Source organism: Boleophthalmus pectinirostris, unplaced genomic scaffold (assembly GCF_026225935.1).
Source record: "Boleophthalmus pectinirostris isolate CB_2022bp ecotype Guang Dong unplaced genomic scaffold, ASM2622593v1 HiC_scaffold_23, whole genome shotgun sequence".
Taxonomy (NCBI): Eukaryota; Metazoa; Chordata; class Actinopteri; order Gobiiformes; family Gobiidae; genus Boleophthalmus; species Boleophthalmus pectinirostris.
The window spans coordinates 24014682-24042084 of NW_026571207.1; the positions used below are offsets into that span (position 1 = coordinate 24014682).

General features: G+C 41.2%; 2 protein-coding genes and 2 pseudogenes across 2 annotated transcripts; all 4 read left to right on the forward strand.

The window, feature by feature from the left end:
- The first annotated feature begins 5195 nt into the window (after positions 1–5195).
- Positions 5196–11312, forward strand: LOC129410581 (protocadherin gamma-A4-like; annotated as a pseudogene).
- A 3006-nt stretch (positions 11313–14318) lies between these two features.
- LOC129410582 (protocadherin gamma-A11-like) lies at positions 14319–16152 on the forward strand. Its single transcript, XM_055159057.1, has 2 exons — positions 14319–15902; positions 16141–16152. The coding sequence occupies exons 1-2, from the start codon at positions 14319–14321 to the stop codon at positions 16150–16152; spliced, it is 1596 nt and encodes a 531-aa protein (XP_055015032.1).
- Positions 16153–17689: 1537 nt separating this feature from the next.
- On the forward strand, positions 17690–20089 carry LOC110162370 (protocadherin gamma-A4-like). Its single transcript, XM_020927255.2, has one exon. It carries the CDS (start codon positions 17690–17692, stop codon positions 20087–20089), a length of 2400 nt encoding a protein of 799 aa, XP_020782914.2.
- A 3041-nt stretch (positions 20090–23130) lies between these two features.
- LOC129410657 (protocadherin gamma-A11-like) lies at positions 23131–25536 on the forward strand (annotated as a pseudogene).
- The last annotated feature ends 1867 nt before the right edge of the window (positions 25537–27403 follow it).

Here is a 27403-nt window from a genome sequence, read left to right on the forward strand (position 1 = left end):
TGTAGCACTTGTGGTCGGATAAAGAGGCTTCAGAGAGTGTGTATTTACTTCCATTTAATGCCGTATGCACTGAAACACAAGAGACACATTTATGATCACGCTATTCATGTCAAGGCACACTTTACAATTAGGTCACACCTTACAGGACGCATCTAACTTAAAAACGTTTTGTTTATCAAAAGAAATATTCACTTAAAGTGACGTTTCTCACCTGAAACACAAGAGACACATTTATGATCACGCTATTCATGTCAAGGCACACTTTACAATTAGGACCCGCGAGGCCCCCCCCCCGAGTTGCCTTCCCCTGCCTGCGTGTATCCCCAGCATATCTCCTGTCTACAATCGTATCCATTTCTTGTGTCCATGAAATATAAAAAAATACAATTTCCTTTGTACAAATTTGGTATAAAATAATTTAAAAAATAAAATGAGGTGGGTGGTGCTTTCTACTTCATTACCATTACAGTGCCTGCTTAATACTATTGGTCCCACACTCTCCCCTGCAAAATTAATGGCGTCCCGACATTACACAGTCCATAAATACAGGTCTTCAACTCCAGAGCCAGATCACAAGAATGGGAGTCAGTTGGGAAGGTATCACACGTCCATCAACAGTTCATCACATGGCATATCTCCCTCTTTCACCATGTCTGCGGGCAGACACCACTGGCCAGGTGATGTCTACATATATGCTCTGTTTTACAGGCAAAATACCTTCACTGAAAGATGACACATCTTAAGACTCTTGCCTATGACTCTTGTACAAGCTTTTAATAGGCTGTTACCCAAATATATGTTATCTGCTTGTATGTGTATACTCAAACTGTGCTTTGTCTCAAATTATAAAAGCTGCCAATTTATGGTCAAAGTGCATACGGTGAAACATTTTACTGAACCCAGTGTAGAACAAGTTAACCAATAAACTGATTAAATACTATTCCTAAGTTCTTCTATGTGTGAGAGAAGGCTGACCTAGTGTGTTATAAGTAAGTGTCTGAGGTGGCTTTCTGTGTCTGAAAGGATACTGTCTCAGAGTGGCTGGTTCATCTGCTTCATCAGATGATGCTGCTGAACTCTTGTCTGCTGTGGGACCATCATCAGCCTCTTCATTCACCAACTCCTCCAGCTCGACTTGTGTGTTTTCATCCCCGCTCAGCTGATGGTCTGGTGCACCCCCAGTGTTCTGTCTGGGAAGTTCCTCTCTGATGCTCGTGTCTCGGTGTCTAGGGGTTGGTTGTGGATGGAACTCCTCTGCGCTCACTCTCAATTGACTTCTGATTTGGGTGGGATGCTCTAATGGCTTTGAGATGGTGACTTGCCACTCAGCGTCACTGTCAGAATCTTCTGTGCCTGAGCTCTGATTCTCAGCTTCTCTTACACTTCTCTTCTTCTTTGAGCGTTTCAGGGGTTTTAACATGGCATTCTCATCAATAGGCAGATAGTCGCAGGGCAGCAACAAGTTCCTGTGAATGATACGTGCCTTTCCTGGGCCTCTCTCAGGTTTGATCACATAAACAGGGGTGTCAGGTTTCCTTTCAACTACAAGATGAATGTTCTCTTCCCAATAGGACCTGAGTTTCCCTGGACCTCCTCGCTGAGAGAAGTTGCGCACTAGCACCCTGCTCCCTGGTTGTAGCTCTGCACCATAAGTTTTTCTGTCATAATAGTTCTTTGCTCTAGTCTGTCCTTTAGCGTCACATCTTGAGGCTATCTTGTAAGCTTCTAACATCCGCTTTCGCCACCTGTCAGCGTACTCACTGTGGGATGTGCTTTCCTCATTGTCACCACCAGGGGTCAGGCCAAACACGATGTCAATAGGAAGTCTTGGGCTCCTACCAAAGAGCAGATAATAAGGGGAAAAACCAGTTGCCTCATGACGTGTACAATTGTACGCATGGACCACTTTGTCCAGGGAGCTTTTCCAGTCAGCTTTAGCTTTTTCAGGCAAGTTTCTTAGCATGGAGAGCAATGTTCGATTAAATCTTTCTACCTGGCCATTTCCCGCCGGGTGATATGGCGTTGTGTGTGAACCCTGAATGTCACAGTATTCTTTGAGTTTGTAGAACAGCTTGTTCTCAAACTCCCTGCCTTGATCGTGGTGCAGCTTACTAGGAAACCCAAACTTGAGAACATAATCTCCAAAAATCTTATCAGCTGCTGTCTTGGCTGACTTGTTTGTACATGCATAGGCTTGTGCGAACCTGGTAAAATGATCCATAACTACTAATATGTATTCATAGCCCCCTTTACTTGGCTCTAAATGTAAGAAATCTATTGAAACAAGCTCAAAGGGATGGGTGGTCACTATGCTGGTCAAGGGTGCCCTGGTTGGTTTGTTGGGACGACGTTTACGTTTGAGGCAACTGCATACCTTGGTCACATAGTGGTCCACATCCCGCTGCATATGTGGCCAGTAGAATCTCTCACGGATGAGGGCCAGTGTCCGCTCTACCCCAAGATGACCCATTTCTTCATGTAGCTCCCTATACACAAGTGGGTGGAATGTTTTAGGTAGAAGCAACTGGGAGCTGGTTGCGGTTTTTCTGTAGATGAGTCCGTTATTGTCAATGTACAGTTTCTTCCTTTCCTTTTGCAGTACAGTTAACTCATCGTGTTGTCCCCTGCCCTTAATATGAGGCCACTGCTTTGTCATCATGTATTTTTTTACTTTCCCAAAAGCTGGATCTTCTTCTTGAGCTCTTTTTAGGTCCTGCTCGGGGATGGTGGCTATTGAGGAAGTCACACGATCGCCTTGTGCACATGCTGTGGAGATTGTGACTGGACACATCCATGGAGTATGGTTCTGTGACTCTGCGTGTACAGCATGGGTTATGGTAGCTATAACATCTGGCTCTACCTCTTTGGAACATGTTAGCATATATTGGTCCATATCAAGTGGCATCCGCGACAGGCCGTCTGCATCCCCGTTCGATCTCCCTGGCCGGTATTTAATAGTGAACTCAAAATCAGCAAGTTCGGCCACCCACCTGTGCATTGTGGCGTTGAGTTTGGCTGACGACAAGACATAAGTTAGGGGATTATTGTCAGTGTAAACGACAAATGATGGTGCATAATAAAGGTACTCCCTAAACCGCTCGCAGATTGCCCACTTTAGTGCTAAAAATTCCAGTTTGCCTGAATGCAGATGATAGTTCTTCTCAGGAGGAGTCAATGTCCTAGATCCATAGCCGATAACTGCCAGTTTACCTTGCTGTCGTTGATAGAGTACTGCCCCAAGACCTTTTTGAGATGCATCACAGTGTAGCACAAATGGTTTCTCAAAATCAGGGTAGCCTAATATTGGTGGGTGCAGTAGGTGGTCTATGAGTTCACCAAGCACGTTCTGATGCTCCTCAGTCCAGATGATGGGTTGACTTGAGGGCAACTGATTGGTCTTGTTTTGTTTCCTACCAGTTTTTTTAGCTGTGGATTTGAAAATGGAGGTCTTTGGTGTGCCCTCAGCTGACAGCAAACTGTACAATGGCCTAGCGATTCGGGAGAAGTTCTGAATATAGGGCCGATAATACGAGATGAACCCTAAGATCCTTCTCAGTTCTCCAACACTGGTTGGTTTTCTGTCTTTGAGAGCTTGTACAGGTGCCAACTCTTTCGGATCCATTGTATAGCCATCTTTGGATACAATCTTCCCCAAAAATTTCACTTTTTTTTTGAAAACCTCACACTTTTTTGGAGTTAGTTTAACACCATGCCGCTGATATCGGCGCAGTACTGCCCTCAAGTCTTGCAGATGTTCATCAAACGTTTTACTGTGTACCAGATTATCATCCAAATATGGCTGGCATGTCTCGTCTCTCAAACCTGTTAGACACTCCTCCATGCTGCGCTGGAACTCTGCAGGGGCTGAGGAGAGGCCAAAGGGAATCCTGACCCACTCATACAGGCCCCACGGTGTTATGAAGGCGGTGAGTGGTCTGCTCGCTTCCTCCAGGAACCCCTGGTGGTAGGCCTTTCCCTGGTCTAGTACCGAAAACCAGGCACTTCCACACAAGCTGTTAAGGATGTCTTGCACACGGGGAATGGGGTGTCTATCTGGTATGGACTTCAGGTTTAGTTCTCTATAATCCACACACAGACGCAACGTTCCATCCTTTTTGCGAACACAGACAAGTGGCGAGGAATAAGGAGAGCGAGAGTTTTGTATCCATCCTCTATTCAGAAGATCCTCTAGATATTCCTTCACCTCCTTGTGGAGTGGTTTGGGTACTGAGGTGTATGTGCGCCTTACAGGAGTGGTATCTTTAAGCCTGATCTTCAACTTTAGTGATGGGATGCAGCCAACATCTTGGTCCCCTTTAGAAAAAGCATGACACTCCTCTCTCAATACTGCACGTACCTTGCCCTGTTGTTCTGGTGTCAAATGGTCAAGAGCCACAGGTGGATCCCACCGTTCCTCTTTTATGTCTTGAATTGAGTTTGCACTGTCCTTCTGACTTTCAGCACTGGTGTAGCGAGCATTGTTACCCTGTTCCGACTGCAGAGGCTGTGCGTTCGCTGGATAGATAGTTTTGACTTGTTGGAGCTGTCCTAACACAGTACGTGCTGTTAAAATAATGCTACGACTGCTTTCATTAGTGACTGGGACAGAAACTTTAGACCAGCCTCCCTTATGCAGACTGATTACCACCTCTGATAGAGTCAGTCCATCCGGCCACTTTGAGCTATCTACAGGTTCAAACAAGGCATCTTGTTCTGCTGCACTGGAATATCTCCGTACACGGCACTTCACCAGCTGAGTTTCACCTGGCGGGATAGTTATTCTTGGTTGTCCCACTCTCACTACTCCCTCCCTCATGTCATCATAATTTTTCTTTACCAGCTGAATAAATATTTCAGTCTTTGTACAATCAAGTGAGAATGCTTCCTGCACAGCGGCTGAGGTGAACTCTGGATACTGCTCCATCCCATTTTTGACTAACTGCTCAATGATGTTATAGCCGATAATAGGTGGGTCCGCTACATCTGGCTCATTTGAGATCAACACTGGAGCTAAAAGTTCTTGTGCACCTTTGTTTGATGTGTTGAGTTTAAACTTTAACTCCACCCAACCTGAGAAGGGGATGACAGTTTGGTTTGCTGCCTTACCCACAAGTGTCTCATCTTCCTCCAGAAGCTCTTGCAGGCTACGGGTTTCAATATTTGGGAGGTATGTACTACGCCAGCTCTCATTGATGATGGTTACCTGCGAACCAGTGTCCCATAATGCTTTTGTAGGTACTCCCTCAAAACAGCAGTCCACTAGGCATTTCTTGCCTATGAGAGCGTGCAGCTTGGCGTGACGGCGTGAGGACATTGGGACATTGGATTGGTGTAAGTGGCACTCACCCCTTGATGTGTCTTGTTATTGTTTTCAAGCTGAGCTTCAAGCTGTCTAATTCTTTCTAATAAAAGTTCTTGCATTTTACTTTCAGCTTCAGGTGACTTTTTCAATGGCAGGGATGATGGCGCCACCTTGTGGGGTTTGACATTTACTGTCCCTGGCCTGTGGGCTACACCCCGAGTCCCTCTGCATCCCCGTGAAAAGTGTCCTGATAATCCACACTTGAAACAGTGTTCACATTGGTTGCCTTGACCACCTTCTTCACATGCAGTGCATGCTCTACGTTGAGGGCGCTTTAGACTTGGAGCCGGGAGTCGCTGATGGCCCTGCAGATTTTTCCTAATGTCCGCCATTTCCTCTCTAAGTAGGTGCACTGTTTCATACAACTCAGCATCTCGAGAGCTGGGAGGTGCTGGAGCTTTACGGGTCTTTGGTCTGACAGTTTCAGTTGGATCCTGTGCTCCCGCTCTCATTTCTGAAACTGTTTTACTTTGAGTCTGTTGTGCCTGTGCCTCTGTCTGTAGCTCGCTTACTTTTGGAGCTCTGCCTACAGCATTCTTGCGCAGTTTGGACTGGCGTTCTGACTCTACACTAGCTGCTTCATTCAGTTTATCAATGAGAATCTCATCAGTCACTGCAATATCATCTAAATAGGGCTTTAGCTGAAACTTGATGTGATCACTGATAAGTCCTGTGCTGACTGATCTCAAGAACTTCCTTTGAATGACTTCTGGGCTGTACTGATCATCTGAGCCTGATTCCTTGGAGGCGAGGAGAAGTCTCTCTTTAAGTTCTATTGCTCTAAAAAGAAAGTTTTGGGGAGACTCACGGCTGTCTTGAGTAACGTTAACTAGCTTGTGATATAAATCCATTGAACTGTCTTCTTTAAAGTGCCCTTTTAATATTGTTTTTAACTGTGATAATGTGAGGTCACTTTTAACTTCGAGCATGTCCCGTAAACTCAAACCTGGGCTGATGGCTTTGACTACAGCTTCAACCACTTCATCTTCACTGTGCCCTTTAACTAACCCTCTTTCAATCTGGTGCATTAGATTTGTGAATGAGAGTTTATCTTTCTGTCCCCTTTCCCCAATCTGGCCACTTATTTTGAATTCTCTTCTTATTGTGACTTCTTGGAGCCTGTTTGTGGGCAAACTGGTGCTTGAATGGACAGAGGGCTCATTTTGTAGTGAAAGGTTGCTTGCCCTGTCACTCAATCTTTGGGTTTCGTTGACAGGTGCTTGACTTGTTATTGATAATCCAATTGTTCTTTCCTGCAGATTTTCTATTTCTGGGACATTCATTTGAACTGCACTTGTTTTGGTTAGATTTAGCAATGTGCTCAAATACTGTGATGCCACGTCGCTTTCTTCATTTTCAATAGCGCTGTCTATTGAATCCATGATGGCTTTAACCACTGCACGTCTGGTCGCCGCATTTCTGCAGTCAATTTTGGCACGCCCACACACCTCCTTGAGCTCATCTAGTTTTAGTGTCCAGAGCTGCTGTGACACTAGCTCTGCGGACTCCTCGAGACTCATCTTGCCGTGCGTCGCGATGCCGCGCGTCCGTCGTCAATGCGCGTGACCGTCAGCGGGAGTTTACCGGTGCTACGCCGATGGAAGAACCGTCTCAAAAGTCTATATCCATCCCGGACGAGCCCCCAAAATATGTAGCACTTGTGGTCGGATAAAGAGGCTTCAGAGAGTGTGTATTTACTTCCATTTAATGCCGTATGCACTGAAACACAAGAGACACATTTATGATCACGCTATTCATGTCAAGGCACACTTTACAATTAGGTCACACCTTACAGGACGCATCTAACTTAAAAACGTTTGTTTATCAAAAGAAATATTCACTTAAAGTGACGTTTCTCACCTGAAACACAAGAGACACATTTATGATCACGCTATTCATGTCAAGGCACACTTTACAATTAGGACCCGCGAGGCCCCCCCCCCGAGTTGCCTTCCCCTGCCTGCGTGTATCCCCAGCATATCTCCTGTCTACAATCGTATCCATTTCTTGTGTCCATGAAATATAAAAAAATACAATTTCCTTTGTACAAATTTGGTATAAAATAATTTAAAAAATAAAATGAGGTGGGTGGTGCTTTCTACTTCATTACCATTACAGTGCCTGCTTAATACTATTGGTCCCACACTTGTTTACAGCTTACAAAAAGCAGTAACTGAAATCTTCCTGTGAAATTGTTTCCAACCTGTTAAACTAAAATGTCAGTCACAAAATTATTTTTGTTTTCATATATAAAATGAACCATGTCTGTCCAATACTGAGATTTATATATATAGTTTCTCAAAGTATTATTTCAATCAAACATATAAATGTACAAGTTTGGTAGTTAGATAAATACAGGAATTTGTATTTTGCAGGTATGAAATAGTTACCAACAAGAGGATTTTTTTTAGTTGTACCCAATTTAAACGGGGATTAGGCCTGTTTTTTTTTTTTTTTTTTTTTTTTTTTTTTTGTTGTTGTTGTTTTTTTTGATAATTATAATGACATAGTTAATGTTTTGTTTTTATTGCAATTAATCACATCACACATAAGGCTGATTTCTCAAAGGCTGCACTCACATATCTGTTGGTGTTGAACTGACTCAAGCCTGGCCCTGATGTTCACTTGCTTTGGTCCTGTTCATATTGTCCTGGTTTAGTCCTGATTCAATCCAGGTTAAGTTTCAGGTGTAGTCCTGCTTTAGTCCCAATTTCATGTGGATGATAGTGCGAGTGTGAATGCACCCTGAATGTCTCATTGTGATTGGTCTGTTTCAAACACCAATTTTTATTTTTTTTATTTATCTTTTTAATTTCTAGTGTTTTTCTTTCAACATATTTTAACACAAACTATAAGGTCAGTTTGACTGCTGAAAGACACTGATTTAAAATGACTCCTGTTCCAAAGATAAAGTGTTATCTTAGCTTTTCTTTTACTTCTCTTGTAATTCTACATACTTCATTATCTTTTCATGATTTTGATGAAATCATAATAAAGCAACATAGAGGTAATATCTGTAACTCCCACAGCAGTTATTTTAACTTTACTCCATACATTTCAGTGTCATTTTTGAATTATTTTTTATTATTCAAAAATGTTTGAGGAGTTTCAAACCTCTTGTAAACCTAATGTGAACTTTTGTGCATATCAGCTGTAGAAGTAAACGGTGTGACTTTGGCCTCTTTAGAATAGACCTTTTGGCGCATCATTCAGTTACTGTTTCTTTGCCATCAACTGTTTCTGAATAATTTCCACTCATTTACTGCAATGAAAAATAATACAATATTTCACGGAGGGGAACGTAGGTCTGTTGGACGTAGAACATGTGAAAATATTTTGATGGGCTAATTATTGTATTACTGTTTTCTTTTCTTACTTTCATTTACCTCTTGGTGTCGCTCTATACCAGTCAAAGTCTTGTTGAGCACAGGCGTTCATCCACAGTCCCGTATGTAGTTTAGCTCTTACAAAGAATAGGTCGTTTATTCTTTGATTGGACACGGGTTTTACTTCTCATAACAGTGTGACGAGAAACACTCCATGTGGATTTAAAAATGTCGTTGTTTCCGCTACTGGGATTGTACGTGTTTCTTCACTGGCTGGATTTGACGCAGGGAGACTTGAGCTACACGCTTCCCGAGGAGATGAAAAAAGGAGCGGTAATCGGAAATATAGTGAAGGATCTGGGTCTGGAGAGAGGTGCATTAAGCCAAAGGAGAGCCCGTGTTGACACCGAGGGCTCAGACGAACGCTATTGTGAACTGAACTTGAAAAATGGAGAACTGTTTGTCGCAGGTAGAATTGACCGAGAAGGGCTTTGTGCGAAAAGATCGTCCTGTGTCCTGAAGCAAGAACTAGTGTTAGAGAATCCGCTTGAGCTTCGTCGTATACACCTACACATACAAGATATTAATGACAATCCACCACAATTCAATGAGAAAATTGTTGAGCTTGAAATAAGGGAAACTACAGACAGGGGTGCTCGCTTTGTGATAGAGGAGGCGCACGATGCGGATGTGGGGCAGAATTCAATCCAACAATACAGTTTAAACAAGAATGATAATTTTGTTTTAGTGGTAACTGGAAATATCATTGAGCTGGTTCTTGATAAAGAATTAGATCGTGAAAAACAACATGAAATTGATTTGATTTTGACAGCTTTTGATGGCGGGTCTCCACAGAGATCAGGGACCGTAGCCATACACGTCACTGTACTGGACGCTAATGATAACGCGCCTGTGTTCAGCCAGGCCGTGTATAAAGCCAGTCTGCCTGAAAACTCCCCTCTAGATACTGTAGTGCTTACTGTTAGTGCGACTGATGCAGATGAAGGCGTCAACGGTGATGTGAGTTATGATTTTGGACACGTTGCTGAAGATGTGAAAAAGGCTTTTAGTATAAATTCAAAAACAGGAGAAATAAGAGTTATTGGCAACATTGATCATGAAAACACTGCCACCTTTGAAATACGTGTTAAAGCAAAAGATGGATTAGGATTGTCAACTTATGCCATGGTGGAAATTTCTGTCACTGATGTCAATGACAATGCTCCTGTTGTGAGTTTAAAATCCCTGTCAGATACAATAGCAGAAAATACCCCTCCTGGTACAGAGGTGGGCATCATTAATGTACAGGACAGAGACTCAGAGAACAACAGACAGGTCCGCTGCTCCCTTCAGACTGGGGTCCCTTTCAAGTTAGTACCTTCCATTAAAAACTATTATTCTCTAGTGACCACAGAACAGCTGGACCGTGAGCTAGTGTCTGATTACAACATTACAATCAGTGCCACTGACGAGGGCTCTCCCCCTCTGTCCTCCTCTAAAACTGTCCACTTAACTGTAGCTGACATCAATGACAACCCTCCTGTGTTTGAGGAGCAGTCCTACAGCGCACATGTGACTGAAAACAACAAACCTGGCTCCACTTTATGTTCTGTTGCCGCTCGAGACCCAGACTGGAGACAAAACGGGACAGTGGTTTATTCTCTGTTACCTGGTGAGGTGAATGGGGCCCCAGTGTCCTCCTATGTCTCTGTTAATGGAGACACAGGGGTGATCCATGCTGTGAGGGCTTTTGATTATGAACACTTCAGGAGTTTTAAAAGTCCATGTGATGGCCAGAGACAATGGCTCTCCTCCACTCAGCAGCAACGTGACAGTCACTGTGTTTATATCTGATGCGAACGACAACTCTCCTCAAATACTGTACCCCACCCCGGAGGGGAACTCCTTCATGACTGAACTGGTCCCTAAAGCTGCACATGCAGGCTCTCTGGTGTCCAAAGTGATAGCAGTGGACGCAGACTCTGGACAGAACGCCTGGCTGTCCTATCACATCGTCAAATCCACTGATCCTGGACTTTTTACTATTGGTCTCCACAGTGGAGAGATCAGGAGCCAGCGGGACATCTCTGAGTCTGACAGCATGAAACAGAACCTTATTGTGGCAGTGAAGGATAACGGACAGCCTCCTCTCTCTGCCACCTGCTCCATGTATTTACTGATCTCTGATAACTTGGCTGAAGTGCCTGAACTCAAGGACATTTCTTATGATGAGAGGGACTCAAAGCTGACATCCTATCTGATCATTGCACTGGTGTCAGTGTCCACATTTTTCCTCACCTTCATTATTATTGTTCCTGGGTGTGAGGTTCTGTCGCAGGAGGAAGCCCAGACTGTTGTTTGATGGAGCAGTTGCAATCCCCAGTGGTTATCTGCCTCCTAATTATGCAGATGTTGACGGCACAGGAACTTTACGCAGCACTTACAACTATGATGGATACATGACAACTGGATCCAGGACAAGTGACTTTAAGTTTGTCTCGTCCTACAATGACAACACACTGCCTGCAGATCAGACACTGAGGAAAAGCCCCACTGACTTCTCTGATGTTTTTGGAGATTGTGATGTCTCTCCTGAGGTAGGCAAAAAAGCATTTTTTCTGTAATTCTTACTTTTAATCGTCACATTTTATACATGAGTAAACAATATCAATACTGTATTGTATTTGCAATTTTATATTTTTTCTGTCCAAACAGACCTTTAGGGTTTGGCAATGTTTCGGAATTCATCAACCGATCATTTTTATATCAAGATTTGTATTATTATCTTTCTTAATGTCTGTTAATTGTTACAACAATTTTAATTGTTACGACTTGTTAGAAGGAATCCAATATATTCTACACATTGTGGTTAGACATTCTTGCAGAAGAGGCAACTCTAAGCTTTTTATTAAGAAGTGACGGTAGCTTGAATGTAAGTTAAAGCCTTGTACTTGTGCTTGCAGTAATAAACTCATTGTGGAGCAACACTGGCACTTTACACTGTTTTGGAATATGTGCTCTGAATTGTGTATTTAATGTTGTTGCAGTCAACCAACATCAGGACCCAGTGTTGGATATATATACATACTATAATATATATTATATTATATAATATATATTATATATATAATATATATATATATATATATATATATATATATATATATATATATTTATTATATTATATATTTTTTTTTTACTTTATTTTAACCATAGAATCTTTTGTGTAAACTCCAAGACATAGCATTTCCCTTGGAAATTATGGCTTAAATCTCCATCACTTGTAGCATGGTTTTCTCTTGGATTCTCATTTGCTCTGTCTATGGTACTGAAGAGTGTAGATTTAAGATTGTGGTCATTATGTCTTCACCTCCTGAAATGATTCATTGCTTTAACACAAGTCTTAGAAATAGTCGTAGTACTGTGTAGTCTGTAGTCTGTAGTGTTTATCAAATTGAAGAATAGAAAGAATACTGAATGAGAGACGTCCTTAGTGATGGTTGTGGTTTTCCTTTCTGAGGGTTGAGGAGTTGTCTTGAGGAATGATGGTTTATGTGTTTGTTTATAGTTTGATTTCTTTGGAGAGTTTTATTTTTAACAAAATTAACTGTAAATAAAGATGTGATTTAGGAGATACCTTCACTTGTGTGTGGATGCAACATAAGCAAACATTTGGGGATCATGAGGTGTCCCCCTGGGCACTCATGAAATCTATTTATAATGATACTATCTGCATTTATCTAACTTTTTTTTTTTTCAAGCACATTTTAACTCTGAATATAAAAGCAGCATTTCTGACTCCTATAAAATGCATTATATCCTTTTTTTTTTAAATTGACAGTTTAAAATGGTTAATTTTATACTTCTTTTTTAATTCCTACAAATAATTTTGACCTCATTTACCAAATATGCAGACTCATTTTCAATCCTCTTTTCTTCCAATATGACCCTATATCATGAAAACAAAAACTGTCAAAGCAGAGCAGATGCTGAGAAAAAGCTCAGCTGACATTTCTTTTATAACATCTCTCCTGAGGTATGACTGAGCATGTAATCACTAGTGGTAATTTCCATAGCTAACTCCTAGTGCGTGACTTCTTAAAATATGAATGTTTCATAAGGTAAAGAAATGTGATTTGATTCTAAACTTTGAATAAAATATAAGTGATCTGATGTTTTGTTCGTAAACATCTGTATGTTTGCCATGTTTTATTTCTCTGTCGATGGTGCTGATATGTATTCTAAAATGTAATACTAATTTAGATTTACATGTATCACTCTGTTCTCTTTTATTCGTTCTTTTATTGTGAAAACAGCTCTCAACTCGCATGGAACTTTATTCTTAATTGAATGGGTGTATAAGCTGGTTGTTGTCTTGTATAAAATACCAATATTTCGTTGTTAAGTCTCTCAGTTGTGCAGCCTTAACAACAATAAGCAAAATAACACAATAATAATAATAATAATAACGGAAAGAAAGAATGAAAACATTGCAATGCTGCAATAACATTAAAACTGCTATTTTATGGACTTTTATTAAAACCCTAGATTCGACTTCTCCCCATTGTTGCACTCTGATATTGATTCACGTCGTTTTAATATGTTTTGCTTGGCAGAACATAAATACAGACTTGTCGTTTCTCAAACACACTCTTGGTGTCAGTATTTACCAGTGAACGGTGCAGCGTGTTCATTCTCCTCCCTTCTTTATCACGTTGTGTAAAGAATCAGCATATTTTTACAGAACGGTGAGCTTTCAATGCACCGTTTTTAGGTTTAAATGAACGCGCACTAAAGATTATCAACCCAGTTAACAAGGGATAAATAATGGCCAGCAAAAGGCACAGTTTTCTGGTGTATTTGGCGTTGATATTTTTCACTTTTCATCTTTGCCATGGAGACATCAGTTATTCTGTTCCAGAGGAAATGAAACGTGGATCCGTGATCGGAAATATCGCGAAGGATATTGGACTGGATTTGGGCAGGTTGTCCGCTCGCAGGGCGCGCGTGGACTCCGAGGACAAAAGAGTCCAGTACTGCAGCGTGAACCTGAACACGGGAGAGCTGGTTGTTCAGGAGAGGATTGACAGAGAGGGCCTTTGTGCGAAGAAGACTTCATGTATTCTGAAACAGGAGCTCGTGCTGGAAAACCCTTTGGAGCTGCATCGCTTTAATATCCGCGTACAGGACATAAACGACAACGCACCACAGTTTAAAGAGGACACGCTTAATTTTGAGATCAGTGAATCAACTGATAAGGGAGCACGATATCCATTAGATGAAGCTTACGATGGAGACATTGGGGAAAATAGTGTTCAGGGTTACACCCTGCAAGACAACAAACACTTTGCATTGGACGTAAAAACAAAGAGCAATGGCCGAAAGTATAGTGAATTAGTTTTGGACAAGGAGTTAGACAGAGAGGAAAATAACGAGATCACACTTGTGTTGACTGCGTTTGATGGCGGCTCTCCTCAGAGATCAGGCACAGTAGTCATCCATGTCACTGTTCTTGACGCTAATGATAATGCGCCAGTGTTTAGTCAGACTGTGTATAAAGCGAGTCTTCCAGAAAACTCTCCTCCAGATACACTGGTTATTACAGTCACTGCTACTGATGCGACGAGGGCATGAACGGTCAAATAACGTATGGATTTGATCATCCTTCGGATGATGATAAAGTATTTACTTTGAACCCCTCCACTGGGGAGGTTAGAGTTGCTCAGTCTTTGGATTATGAAGAAGAATCATCATATGAAATTCAAATTAGTGCAAAAGATGGACTTGGACTGGCTTCTTATGCAACTTTATTTGTTGAAATTGTAGACATAAATGACAATGCTCCTGTTATATTTCTGCAATCACTGTCCAATCAGATCCCTGAGAATGTGTCTCCTGGTACAGAGGTGGGCATCATTAATGTACAGGACAGAGACTCAGAGAACAACAGACAGGTCCGCTGCTCCCTTCAGACTGGGGTCCCTTTCAAGTTAGTACCTTCCATTAAAAACTATTATTCTCTAGTGACCACAGAACAGCTGGACCGTGAGCTAGTGTCTGATTACAACATTACAATCAGTGCCACTGACGAGGGCTCTCCCCCTCTGTCCTCCTCTAAAACTGTCCACTTAACTGTAGCTGACATCAATGACAACCCTCCTGTGTTTGAGGAGCAGTCCTACAGCGCACATGTGACTGAAAACAACAAACCTGGCTCCACTTTATGTTCTGTTGCTGCTCGAGACCCAGACTGGAGACAAAACGGGACAGTGGTTTATTCTCTGTTACCTGGTGAGGTGAATGGGGCCCCAGTGTCCTCCTATGTCTCTGTTAATGGAGACACAGGGGTGATCCATGCTGTGAGGGCTTTTGATTATGAACACTTCAGGAGTTTTAAAGTCCATGTGATGGCCAGAGACAATGGCTCTCCTCCACTCAGCAGCAACGTGACAGTCACTGTGTTTATATCTGATGTGAACGACAACTCTCCTCAAATACTGTACCCCACCCCGGAGGGGAACTCCTTCATGACTGAACTGGTCCCTAAAGCTGCACATGCAGGCTCTCTGGTGTCCAAAGTGATAGCAGTGGACGCAGACTCTGGACAGAACGCCTGGCTGTCCTATCACATCCTCAAATCCACTGATCCTGGACTTTTTACTATTGGTCTCCACAGTGGAGAGATCAGGAGCCAGCGGGACATCTCTGAGTCTGACAGCATGAAACAGAACCTTATTGTGGCAGTGAAGGATAACGGACAGCCTCCTCTCTCTGCCACCTGCTCCATGTATTTACTGATCTCTGATAACTTGGCTGAAGTGCCTGAACTCAAGGACATTTCTTATGATGAGAGGGACTCAAAACTGACATCCTATCTGATCATTGCACTGGTGTCAGTGTCCACATTTTTCCTCACCTTCATTATTATTGTCCTGGGTGTGAGGTTCTGTCGCAGGAGGAAGCCCAGACTGTTGTTTGATGGAGCAGTTGCAATCCCCAGTGGTTATCTGCCTCCTAATTATGCAGATGTTGACGGCACAGGAACTTTACGCAGCACTTACAACTATGATGGATACATGACAACTGGATCCAGGACAAGTGACTTTAAGTTTGTCTCGTCCTACAATGACAACACACTGCCTGCAGATCAGACACTGAGGAAAAGCCCCACTGACTTCTCTGATGTTTTTGGAGATTGTGATGTCTCTCCTGAGGTAGGCATCTTGAAATTAGTCACACAGAAATGCCTTTGTTTATGCTTACTACTTTTCAACACAGGTAAATTTCTTACATATTTTGTTCCAAAGTCAATAATTTCAGTTCTGTCTTGTGGGTTTAATGTCATAATTTTCTTCAGTCAGACCTGTGGAGTTAAACAATGCAAGAGAATGCAATTACATATCATGCACATATATATCAAGAATATTTAAATGATCTTGTCTTATTTCTAAGGTTAAACTGTAATGACTAGTGGAGCAAATACACTGTGCCTTTCCAATAACTTTGTGTTCAGTTTATATATTATCCTCATTTTTAGACTAGTGTTTTCATTCTAGGTATTTCAGCAGAGAGCTGGTTACCCAGTTAAGTGCACATTATAGTCATGTGTGGTAATAAGTTCAATCAGGTTCAATACTGGGTCTTTCTGCAGCTGTTTTAGACATTAACTTCCAGTATATACAGTTATATTGTTTTGGGCAGCTTGCAGTGATTTAGTCTCGTGACATTTGTGGCATTATTTTCAGACTGATTGTTGAGAAAATATGTCCTTTTGCTGTTTTAATTTGGTAAAGCTTGTAGAGTTTTCTCTGTCCATGGTGCTGAAGAGTGTTGACAGAACTTTGGGTTCATTCTTTGTTTACCTTCTTAATATGTGTATTTCTTTGACACAAGTCATACTTTCAAAATAATTTATGTCAGACAAATTTCAGTCATTCAAAGACTCAAAAATCGAAAGTTTTAAACAGTTTGTATTATTATTATTATTATTATTAATAATAATAATAATAATAATAATAATAATAATAATAATAATAATTTAAGTTGTCCAGACATACTGACTCACTAAGAAACCCCGGGTAATAACTTGGAGAAGGTTTGGTTCTATGCCAGTGAACTAAGATGTGATGTTCTTGATGTTTTAAATAGACTGTGGATTTATGGTTACGTTTTAGTCTATTACCTTTGGGGACTCTGATGGCTACACCTGGCTACGCATTACAAAATTGCTTTGAAAACACACACTGCAATTTATTAACTTTTTTATACATGATATATTTATTAGACATTTTGCTCTGAGATTGAAAGCTTTTGAGAAGTGAGATGGTCTCCCTTTATGACTTGTTCCTCTTGTGTTGTCATTGTGATTTCAAAATGTTTGTTTGTTTTTATGATTTTTTATTTATTTATTTTTTTTTTATATGTTTTTGAATATTATCCTTTATCAAGACAACAACTGAAACTGCTGGTAAAAACTACCCTATATATCTTATTCTTGATTGTTGGCCAGCATTTAATTATTTACAGTTTGTTGGTGAAATGAAATGTTTTTTAGTAAAATTAAAAAACTTGAATCACGTCATTATGAGAAAAAACATCAGGGATCTATTCTAAACAGTGATAGAAATGAGAACAAATACAATTCAAACCCGCTTGAATATATTTTTACATTATTTATAAGAGTTATCTATTTCAATTATGAAGAGCATTTTAATGTACTCTCCTGATTTTGATGGTAAATCAAATAAAAATAAAAAACACACATTTTTAACATGCCGGATAGGGTAGCTGTTCCTTTAAACAAACTCTTGGTGTCAGTATTTACCAGTGAACCGCGCAGAACGAGTCTTTTCCCCTCCCTTCTTGGTCAGTTGTCGTAAAATTCGGTTTTACGGATGATGAGGTGTTATTGTTGAGGTTTCTGCATGACTCCTTTTTTAGCTAATATTTAGTTTGTAACCTTTTTTTTTTTTTTTTTTTACTTTCCCCCGGTGGAGGCATAATGGCTGAAAAAAGATTTAACATATCGTTTGCTTTGGGGTTAATTATATTTTCCCTTTACCCCGTCAGAGGAGACATCAGTTATTCTATTCCAGAGGAGATGAAACGTGGATCCGTGATCGGAAATATCGCGAAGGATATTGGACTGGATTTGGGCAGGTTTCACGCTCGCCAGGCGCGCGTGGACTCCGAGGAAAACGGAGTCCAGTACTGCAGCGTGAACCTGAACACGGGAGAGCTGGTTGTTCAGGAGAGGATTGACAGAGAGGGCCTTTGTGCGAAGAAGACTTCATGTATTCTGAAACAGGAGCTCGTGCTGGAAAACCCTTTGGAGCTGCATCGCTTTAATATCCGCGTACAGGACATAAACGACAACACACCACAATTCACCGACGACTCACTTAATATTGAAATTCGAGAATCGGCTGATAAGGGCGCACGATTTGCTGTTGGTGAAGCACACGATGAAGACATAGGAGAAAACGCCGTACAGGGCTACACCCTTCAGCAGAATGACCACTTTAAATTAAATGTAAAAACAAACTCCGGGGGGCGAAAATACTGTGAGTTAGTTTTAGAGAAAGAATTAGACAGAGAGGAAAATAACGAGATCACACTTGTGTTGACTGCGTTTGATGGCGGCTCTCCTCAGAGATCAGGCACAGTAGTCATCCATGTCACTGTTCTTGACGCTAATGATAATGCACCAGTGTTTAGCCAGACTGTGTATAAAGCGAGTCTTCCAGAAAACTCTCCTCCAGATACACTGGTTATTACAGTCACTGCTACTGATGCAGACGAGGGTCTGAATAGTGAAATTACCTATCAGTTTGATCATGTGTCAAATAAAGACAGTAATGCGTTTTCCATTGATTCCAAATCTGGACACGTCACGGTGAAAAATTATATTGACTATGAAAAAACATCTTCCTATGAAATGCAAATCAGTGCCAAAGATGGTTTAGGGCTGGTCTCCTATGCAACTTTAATAATCGATATCACTGATGTAAATGACAATGCTCCTATCATTAAACTGAAGTCATTGTCCAATCAGATCCCTGAGAATGTGTCTCCTGGTACAGAGGTGGGCATCATCAATGTACAGGACAGAGACTCAGAGAACAACAGACAGGTCCACTGCTCCCTTCAGACTGGGGTCCCTTTCAAGTTAGTACCTTCCATTAAAAACTATTATTCTCTAGTGACCACAGAACAGCTGGACCGTGAGCTAGTGTCTGATTACAACATTACAATCAGTGCCACTGACGAGGGCTCTCCCCCTCTGTCCTCCTCTAAAACTGTCCACTTAACTGTAGCTGACATCAATGACAACCCTCCTGTGTTTGAGGAGCAGTCCTACAGCGCACATGTGACTGAAAACAACAAACCTGGCTCCACTTTATGTTCTGTTGCTGCTCGAGACCCAGACTGGAGACAAAACGGGACAGTGGTTTATTCTCTGTTACCTGGTGAGGTGAATGGGGCCCCAGTGTCCTCCTATGTCTCTGTTAATGGAGACACAGGGGTGATCCATGCTGTGAGGGCTTTTGATTATGAACACTTCAGGAGTTTTAAAGTCCATGTGATGGCCAGAGACAATGGCTCTCCTCCACTCAGCAGCAGCAACGTGACAGTCACTGTGTTTATATCTGATGTGAACGACAACTCTCCTCAAATACTGTACCCCACCCCGGAGGGGAACTCCTTCATGACTGAACTGGTCCCTAAAGCTGCACATGCAGGCTCTCTGGTGTCCAAAGTGATAGCAGTGGACGCAGACTCTGGACAGAACGCCTGGCTGTCCTATCACATCGTCAAATCCACTGATCCTGGACTTTTTACTATTGGTCTCCACAGTGGAGAGATCAGGAGCCAGCGGGACATCTCTGAGTCTGACAGCATGAAACAGAACCTTATTGTGGCAGTGAAGGATAACGGACAGCCTCCTCTCTCTGCCACCTGCTCCATGTATTTACTGATCTCTGATAACTTGGCTGAAGTGCCTGAACTCAAGGACATTTCTTATGATGAGAGGGACTCAAAGCTGACATCCTATCTGATCATTGCACTGGTGTCAGTGTCCACATTTTTCCTCACCTTCATTATTATTGTCCTGGGTGTGAGGTTCTGTCGCAGGAGGAAGCCCAGACTGTTGTTTGATGGAGCAGTTGCAATCCCCAGTGGTTATCTGCCTCCTAATTATGCAGATGTTGACGGCACAGGAACTTTACGCAGCACTTACAACTATGATGGATACATGACAACTGGATCCAGGACAAGTGACTTTAAGTTTGTCTCGTCCTACAATGACAACACACTGCCTGCAGATCAGACACTGAGGAAAAGCCCCACTGACTTCTCTGATGTTTTTGGAGATTTGGAAGAGTGCTCAGAGGTATGAAGCAGCATTTAATTGAAATTTTCATTTTCTTTTACTATCCATGTTTTATCTGGTCACTAATGGCTTTCACATACACTTTATTCATATGTTGACAATGTGGCTGATAGTTTTCAGGCATGAGAGTGAAATTTTTATCTTTCTAAACAGCAGAAGTGTTGTTTTAAAATTTGAGTTGATACTTGTTTTGACATTACAGCTTTTTTCCACCTTTTTAGTATGACTTTTGGGACACACTTCTTCAAAAATTAGTTTTGTGTTCTTTTAGCACGTAAATGTTTATTTCTATCTGTGTACAATATAATGCAATGTTTCAGTTAGGTGGTTAGTCTGTCACAAAGGGCATTTATTAACCTTTTACAATTGTATTTACATTTTCTTTTGGAGAAAACAAATGGCTAAGACACTGTGATGCACGCTGCTTTGAATTTGAGAAGAACAGTTCCTTTTTGATTAAAATATTTTGGAACAAAGCAATTTCCACTTGACAGTAAAGCCTAAAGCTCAAGAATTTTAGAATAACTTTTATTTTCATTACACAATATACAATGAAATTATAAAAATACCTTAATAGACTTTTTAGATATATTTTCATTATTATATTTTTTGATTTTGTGTAGTACTTTTTGAGTTTCAAATAATTTTGAAAGAACAAGGTTACATGTCAGTAAAGTAGCATATTTGCTCTCATCTCAAGGCTGATTTGTTTATCACGTCTTGTATGAATTAGAGTCCATGTTGTCTTTAGTGACCAATCACTCCCTTTTTTTTTTTTTTTCTTTTCTCGTTGCACTTCATCATATGTGAATAATTTCAGCCTTTAAGCTTCTTTTCAATGAGAAGAGTAGGTGACAAAGACTAAACTCTTGGGTATCAAGTTAAGACAGTCAGCTCTCATAGACTTATCAGATCAATCATACTGTGTCCAGGATGGGCCGAGGCATCACTTTGTCATGGAAGTGTCACCAAATTGTCCACCTTTGGTCATGAGGACAGTTTTCCAGTCTCTGTTCTTGTCACACTTGTACTGCTCAGTCATTTGGTCCAGGGCCACACAGGGGCATTTGGCAAAACTGCAGCTTGGCCAGAATAGCTTGGCCAGAATAGAGCTGTCAGAGTATCTCTTGGTTGATCATTTCAGATGAATGTGAATGAGATGCACACCACCTTATGTTGGTTAAAAGTACAGGATAAACTCAACATAAGTCTTCTGTGTTACATGCATGCTGCCATATTCAGAAAGAACCCAAAATGTTTTGTAGATAAACTGATGTGCAGTGGGTATTGTCACAGACATGTCACTCAGATCAGCTCTGGAGATTTAATCATTCCTTTATCAAAGTCTAGCTAGATTTTGAGAGGAACAATATGAGGAGAACAATGTTATTTAGATCCTCAGCAGTGTGGAATTGGCTGTCTGGGAGTACATGGTCAATAAGTTGTAGATGTCCTTTTAAAAAGACTTTTTTTTATAAAATCTCTGAATGAATTGTATGGAGTGTGATTTGAATGATTTTAATTCAGTTATGAATATACATGAATTGTATTTGTTATTTAAGTCGTAGGTGTTATCAAAATGTATGTTAACCCTTGTAAGGTCTTCGGGTCTGTGGGACCCGTTTTCAGTTTTTAACTTCAGAAAAATTATACAAAGAATTATTTTTTCAGCCTGAGATTATTTGGCCTTGGCTCATTTTGAGTGCGGAACATGAATCAGAAAAAAAATTAATTGACCCCCCCTTGATTCCACCCCCTTCACACTTATATTACATACAGGGTCTTCGGGTCCACTGGACCCGGTGCTACTGAAAGTATGAAAATCATAGCTCCTCATTTCCCCTTTCTCCTCTTTGGGCCTGTGTGTGTGTTGTGTGTTGTGTGTGTGTGCGTGTTGTCTGTGTTGAGTGTTGTGTATGTGTTGTGTGTGTTTTGAATGTGGTGTGTGTTGTGTGTGTTTTGTATGTGGTGTGTCTTTTGTATGTAATGTGTGTGTGTTTTGTATGTGGTGTGTGTTGTGTGTGTGTGTGTTGTGTGTTGTGTGTGCACCCAACGCTATCTGCACCCACATCTCACCCTCTGTCTGAGTGAATAAATGAATGAATCTAGGGTTCCCCATAAACATCTCTGTCAGTGGAAATCCCAATCACAACTGATCATGATGGTGAAGAAATTCTCAGTTCAGACTGAGTTGGAACTGATTCTAGAAGAGGCAGCGGGTTTTGATGGTGCAGCTGAGGAACGCACGTTACTCACATTTGTACCGAGTAAAATATTACTATTTTTTTCCCCTGTAATGCCTTACATTACTGCGTTACAGCAAAAAGTAATGCATTACTGTAATTCGTTACTTTTATAACGCGTTACTCCCAACACTGGCAACAACCAACTGAAAATGTCCTTGTCAATGATCAGGTATTTAACTAATGCTTATTTTGACTAAAATATAATTCAGTTGACTCATACTGATCAAACTTGCAGTGGTAAATATGTTATAAACGTGTATCCAAGTAGTGTGTAGTAAATTATGTTTTATGTTTGATTGTTGAGATTTCATGCAAAACCTGCTGACTTCACCCAAAAATAAATTAATCTACTTTTCCCTTTTTAGATCCATAATTACAATAGTTAACAGCAGACATAATTCAGACATTCTGCCCTCACTCCACTTTAGAATAAAAACTCAAATAATGACATTGTATAAAACAACACATTTGTCATTTTCTTGCATAGTTTAGTCAAAGGCTTCATAAAACACACAACATATTCCACTATTATACTTTTTATGTCAAACAATAAAAATGTATCGTTCACAAATAATAATCTTATGGCAAGTTGGACAAAAGAAGTTGTAAAAGAAGATCGTAAACTTTAAATCATTTACTCGAAAACAAGATTTGTCATGACTCAGTTTGTCTCACGGTGGCGCTGTATGCCAGTATATGAGCCAGGCCTGCGCCGTAGCCACCCATTTTCCAATTCTAATTTTGAATGAGGAAACCTACGACACAAGTATTGCTCTTTACAGTTTCTGTCTACTTGTTTTACGCGTCTGTTCGTTGTTGGCGGGACCATGGTATTTCTGAAGAAAGCCTGTGCATTTTTATTCATCTTCACGTGGATTGGAGCAGCGTGGGGAGATGTGAGCTACACCATACCAGAGGAAACCAAACAAGGATGGGTCATTGGAAATATAGCAAAAGACCTGGGGCTGAAGAGCGGCGTGTTAAGCCTCAGAAAAGCCCGCATTGACACCGACGGGACGGAGAAAACGTTACTTTGACGTAAACGTGGACAGCGGAAATCTGATTGTTGCAGACAGAATTGACCGAGAGGAGCTTTGTGGTGAAAGGGCGTCGTGTGTCGTTAAACGGGAGCTTGTTCTGGAGAGTCCTCTGGAGCTGCACCGAATTAGTGTTCACGTCCAAGATATAAATGACAACGCACCCAAATTTAACGAAGAGCTTATTAATCTAGAAATAAGAGAATCTGCAGTCAGGGGGGCTCGTTTTCTGATAGAGGAGGCGCACGATGAGGATGTGGGGCAAAATTCAGTCCAACAATACAGCGTCAACAAAAACGATAACTTTGTGTTAATAACTACAGGAAATACAATAGAGCTGGTTCTTGATAAAGAATTAGATCGTGAAAGACAACAGGAAATTGATTTGATTTTGACAGCTTTTGATGGCGGGTCTCCACAGAGATCAGGGACCGTAGCCATACACGTCACTGTACTGGACGCTAATGATAACGCGCCTGTGTTCAGCCAGGCCGTGTATAAAGCCAGTCTGCCTGAAAACTCCCCTCTAGATACTGTAGTGCTTACTGTTAGTGCGACTGATGCAGATGAAGGCGTCAACGGTGATGTGAGTTATGATTTTGGACGTGTTACTGAAGATGTGAAAAAGGTTTTTTTTAGTTTAAATTCAAAAACAGGAGAAATAAGAGTTATTGGCAACATTGACTTTGAAGCCACAACTTCATTTGAAATACGTGTTAAAGCAAAAGATGGATTAGGATTGTCATCTCATGGAAAAGTTGTCATTTCTGTCACTGATGTCAATGACAATGCTCCTGTTGTGAGTTTAAAATCCCTGTCAGATACAATAGCAGAAAATACCCCTCCTGGTACAGAGGTGGGCATCATTAATGTACAGGACAGAGACTCAGAGAACAACAGACAGGTCCGCTGCTCCCTTCAGACTGGGGTCCCTTTCAAGTTAGTACCTTCCATTAAAAACTATTATTCTCTAGTGACCACAGAACAGCTGGACCGTGAGCTAGTGTCTGATTACAACATTACAATCAGTGCCACTGACGAGGGCTCTCCCCCTCTGTCCTCCTCTAAAACTGTCCACTTAACTGTAGCTGACATCAATGACAACCCTCCTGTGTTTGAGGAGCAGTCCTACAGCGCACATGTGACTGAAAACAACAAACCTGGCTCCACTTTATGTTCTGTTGCCGCTCGAGACCCAGACTGGAGACAAAACGGGACAGTGGTTTATTCTCTGTTACCTGGTGAGGTGAATGGGGCCCCAGTGTCCTCCTATGTCTCTGTTAATGGAGACACAGGGGTGATCCATGCTGTGAGGGCTTTTGATTATGAACACTTCAGGAGTTTTAAAGTCCATGTGATGGCCAGAGACAATGGCTCTCCTCCACTCAGCAGCAACGTGACAGTCACTGTGTTTATATCTGATGTGAACGACAACTCTCCTCAAATACTGTACCCCACCCCGGAGGGGAACTCCTTCATGACTGAACTGGTCCCTAAAGCTGCACATGCAGGCTCTCTGGTGTCCAAAGTGATAGCAGTGGACGCAGACTCTGGACAGAACGCCTGGCTGTCCTATCACATCGTCAAATCCACTGATCCTGGACTTTTTACTATTGGTCTCCACAGTGGAGAGATCAGGAGCCAGCGGGACATCTCTGAGTCTGACAGCATGAAACAGAACCTTATTGTGGCAGTGAAGGATAACGGACAGCCTCCTCTCTCTGCCACCTGCTCCATGTATTTACTGATCTCTGATAACTTGGCTGAAGTGCCTGAACTCAAGGACATTTCTTACGATGAGAGAGACTCCAAGCTGACATCCTATCTGATCATTGCACTGGTGTCAGTGTCCACATTTTTCCTCACCTTCATTATTATTGTCCTGGGTGTGAGGTTCTGTCGCAGAAGGAAGCCCAGACTGTTGTTTGATGGAGCAGTTGCAATCCCCAGTGGTTATCTGCCTCCTAATTATGCAGATGTTGACGGCACAGGAACTTTACGCAGCACTTACAACTATGATGGATACATGACAACTGGATCCAGGACAAGTGACTTTAAGTTTGTCTCGTCCTACAATGACAACACACTGCCTGCAGATCAGACACTGAGGAAAAGCCCCACTGACTTCTCTGATGTTTTTGGAGATTTGGAAGAGTGCTCAGAGGTATGAAGCAGCATTTAATTGAAACTTTAATTTTGTTTTACTATCCATGTTTTATCTGGTCACTAATGGCTTTCACATACACTTTATTCATATGTTGACAATGTGGCTGATGAGTTTTTGGGCATGAGAGTGACATTTTAATCTTTCAAACCAGCAGAAATGTTGTTTGAAAATTGGATTTGATACTTGTTTTGGCATCACAGTTTTTTCCTCATTTTTAAGTATGATTTATGGCACACTGCTTAAGAAGTTTTGCATTCTTTTGGCACGTAAATGTTTATTTCTATCTGTATAAATTGTAATGCAATGTTTCAGTTAGGTGGTTAGTCTGCAGTGTTGGGAAAGTTACTTTTAAAATGTAATCCCCTACAGATTACAGATTACACACCCCAAAATGTAGTTTGTAACATAATCCATTAAATTACTTCAAGTGAGTAACGTAATCTGATTACTTTGGATTACTTGCTATTGTCATGTTTTTTTTTAATGACATGAATGTAGCAACCACATCCTGAAAATTCTTGTTTGTTGTCTTCAAATTGTCTGAGCCCAAGTCTCCATGAATAAGCAACTCTTTACTGTAGAGAAACAAAAACCACGATATCTTAATATAAGAGGTTTTGTCTGTTAAAAGACAGTAACAAGATAAGACTTTCCTTCACCATATTAAAAAAATATTATTGATAGAGAAATTATTTTTTATATGAGATCACCTTAAATTGTGTCAACCTACTGTTAGGTGTCATGTTGTTTAGACCTGGTTTAGTCCTGGTTTAGTCCTGGTTTAGTCCTGATTTTTAGACCTGGTTTAGACCAGGTCTAGACCAGGTCTTTAGTTCTGGTTTAGTCGTGGTTTAGTCCCAGTTTAAACCTGGTTCAGTCCTGGTTTAGTCCTGGTTTAGTCCTGGGTTAGTCCTGGTTTAGTCCTGGGTTAGTCCTGGTTTAGTCCTGGTGTTAATTCTGGTTTAGAGGCGCACAGGAGGAAGCGCGGTTTACGCGGGAAAACACGTTCCACACGCGGCGCACGAGACGGCGGTGTCCGCGCTGTAACTACGGAAGGAGACGTGGTCCGCGGGTTCTCAGGTTGATGACGATGATGAAGGTGTTTGTGTGTGTTTGTTTGTGTGTGTGTGTGTGTGTTTGTGTGTGTGTGTCCCCTCATGTGGCAGGTCACTATAGGACAGTAGTGCAGATATTATGAGTCTATGCAGGTTGTTTTCACCGGTGCCAGTAGCTCCTGTTTCACATTTAAGTTGTAGGCGATTTTATATTTGTTTTTTTTTATATATATATCTCACATCGGGAGAAGAATTTCCAAGACACAAATGCGTTTTTACCAATGCACTGCTGCTTCCACTGTGTGACTGACACCGCCAACTTTAACATGACGTTTACATCGCTCTTATTGTCGCGTTCTGTTTGGGCTTCAGGCAATGAGTGGAATTACCGAAATAAAAAAATAAATAAATGGGATGTAGCACAAAATGTGAAAACAGGAAAACACCGCCTTGTAATCCACTTATTTCAGAAAAGTAACTGTAATCCAATTACCACTCATTGAAACAGTAACTGTAACGGAATACAGTTACTCATAATTTGTACTCTGATTACGTAACGGCGGTACATGTAATCCGTTACTCCCCAACACTGTTAATCTGTCACAAAGGGCATGTAATAACATTTTACAATTTTATTTAATTTTCTTGTGGAGAAAACAGAAATGGTTAAGACACTTAGTCGTGCACGCTGCTGTGAATTTGAGATGAACAGTTGCTTATTGATTAAAATATTCTGGATTGCGGCAATTTCTCCTTGACAGTAAAACCTAAAGCTCACGAAGTTTATAGTAAGTTTTATTTTCTTTACACAATAT

Bases quoted from the DNA above. Each gene is read 5' to 3' on its own strand.
- LOC110162370 (XM_020927255.2), top strand. From the start codon at position 17,690: ATGGCTGAAAAAAGATTTAACATATCGTTTGCTTTGGGGTTAATTATA.
- LOC129410582 (XM_055159057.1), top strand. From the start codon at position 14,319: ATGAACGGTCAAATAACGTATGGATTTGATCATCCTTCGGATGATGAT.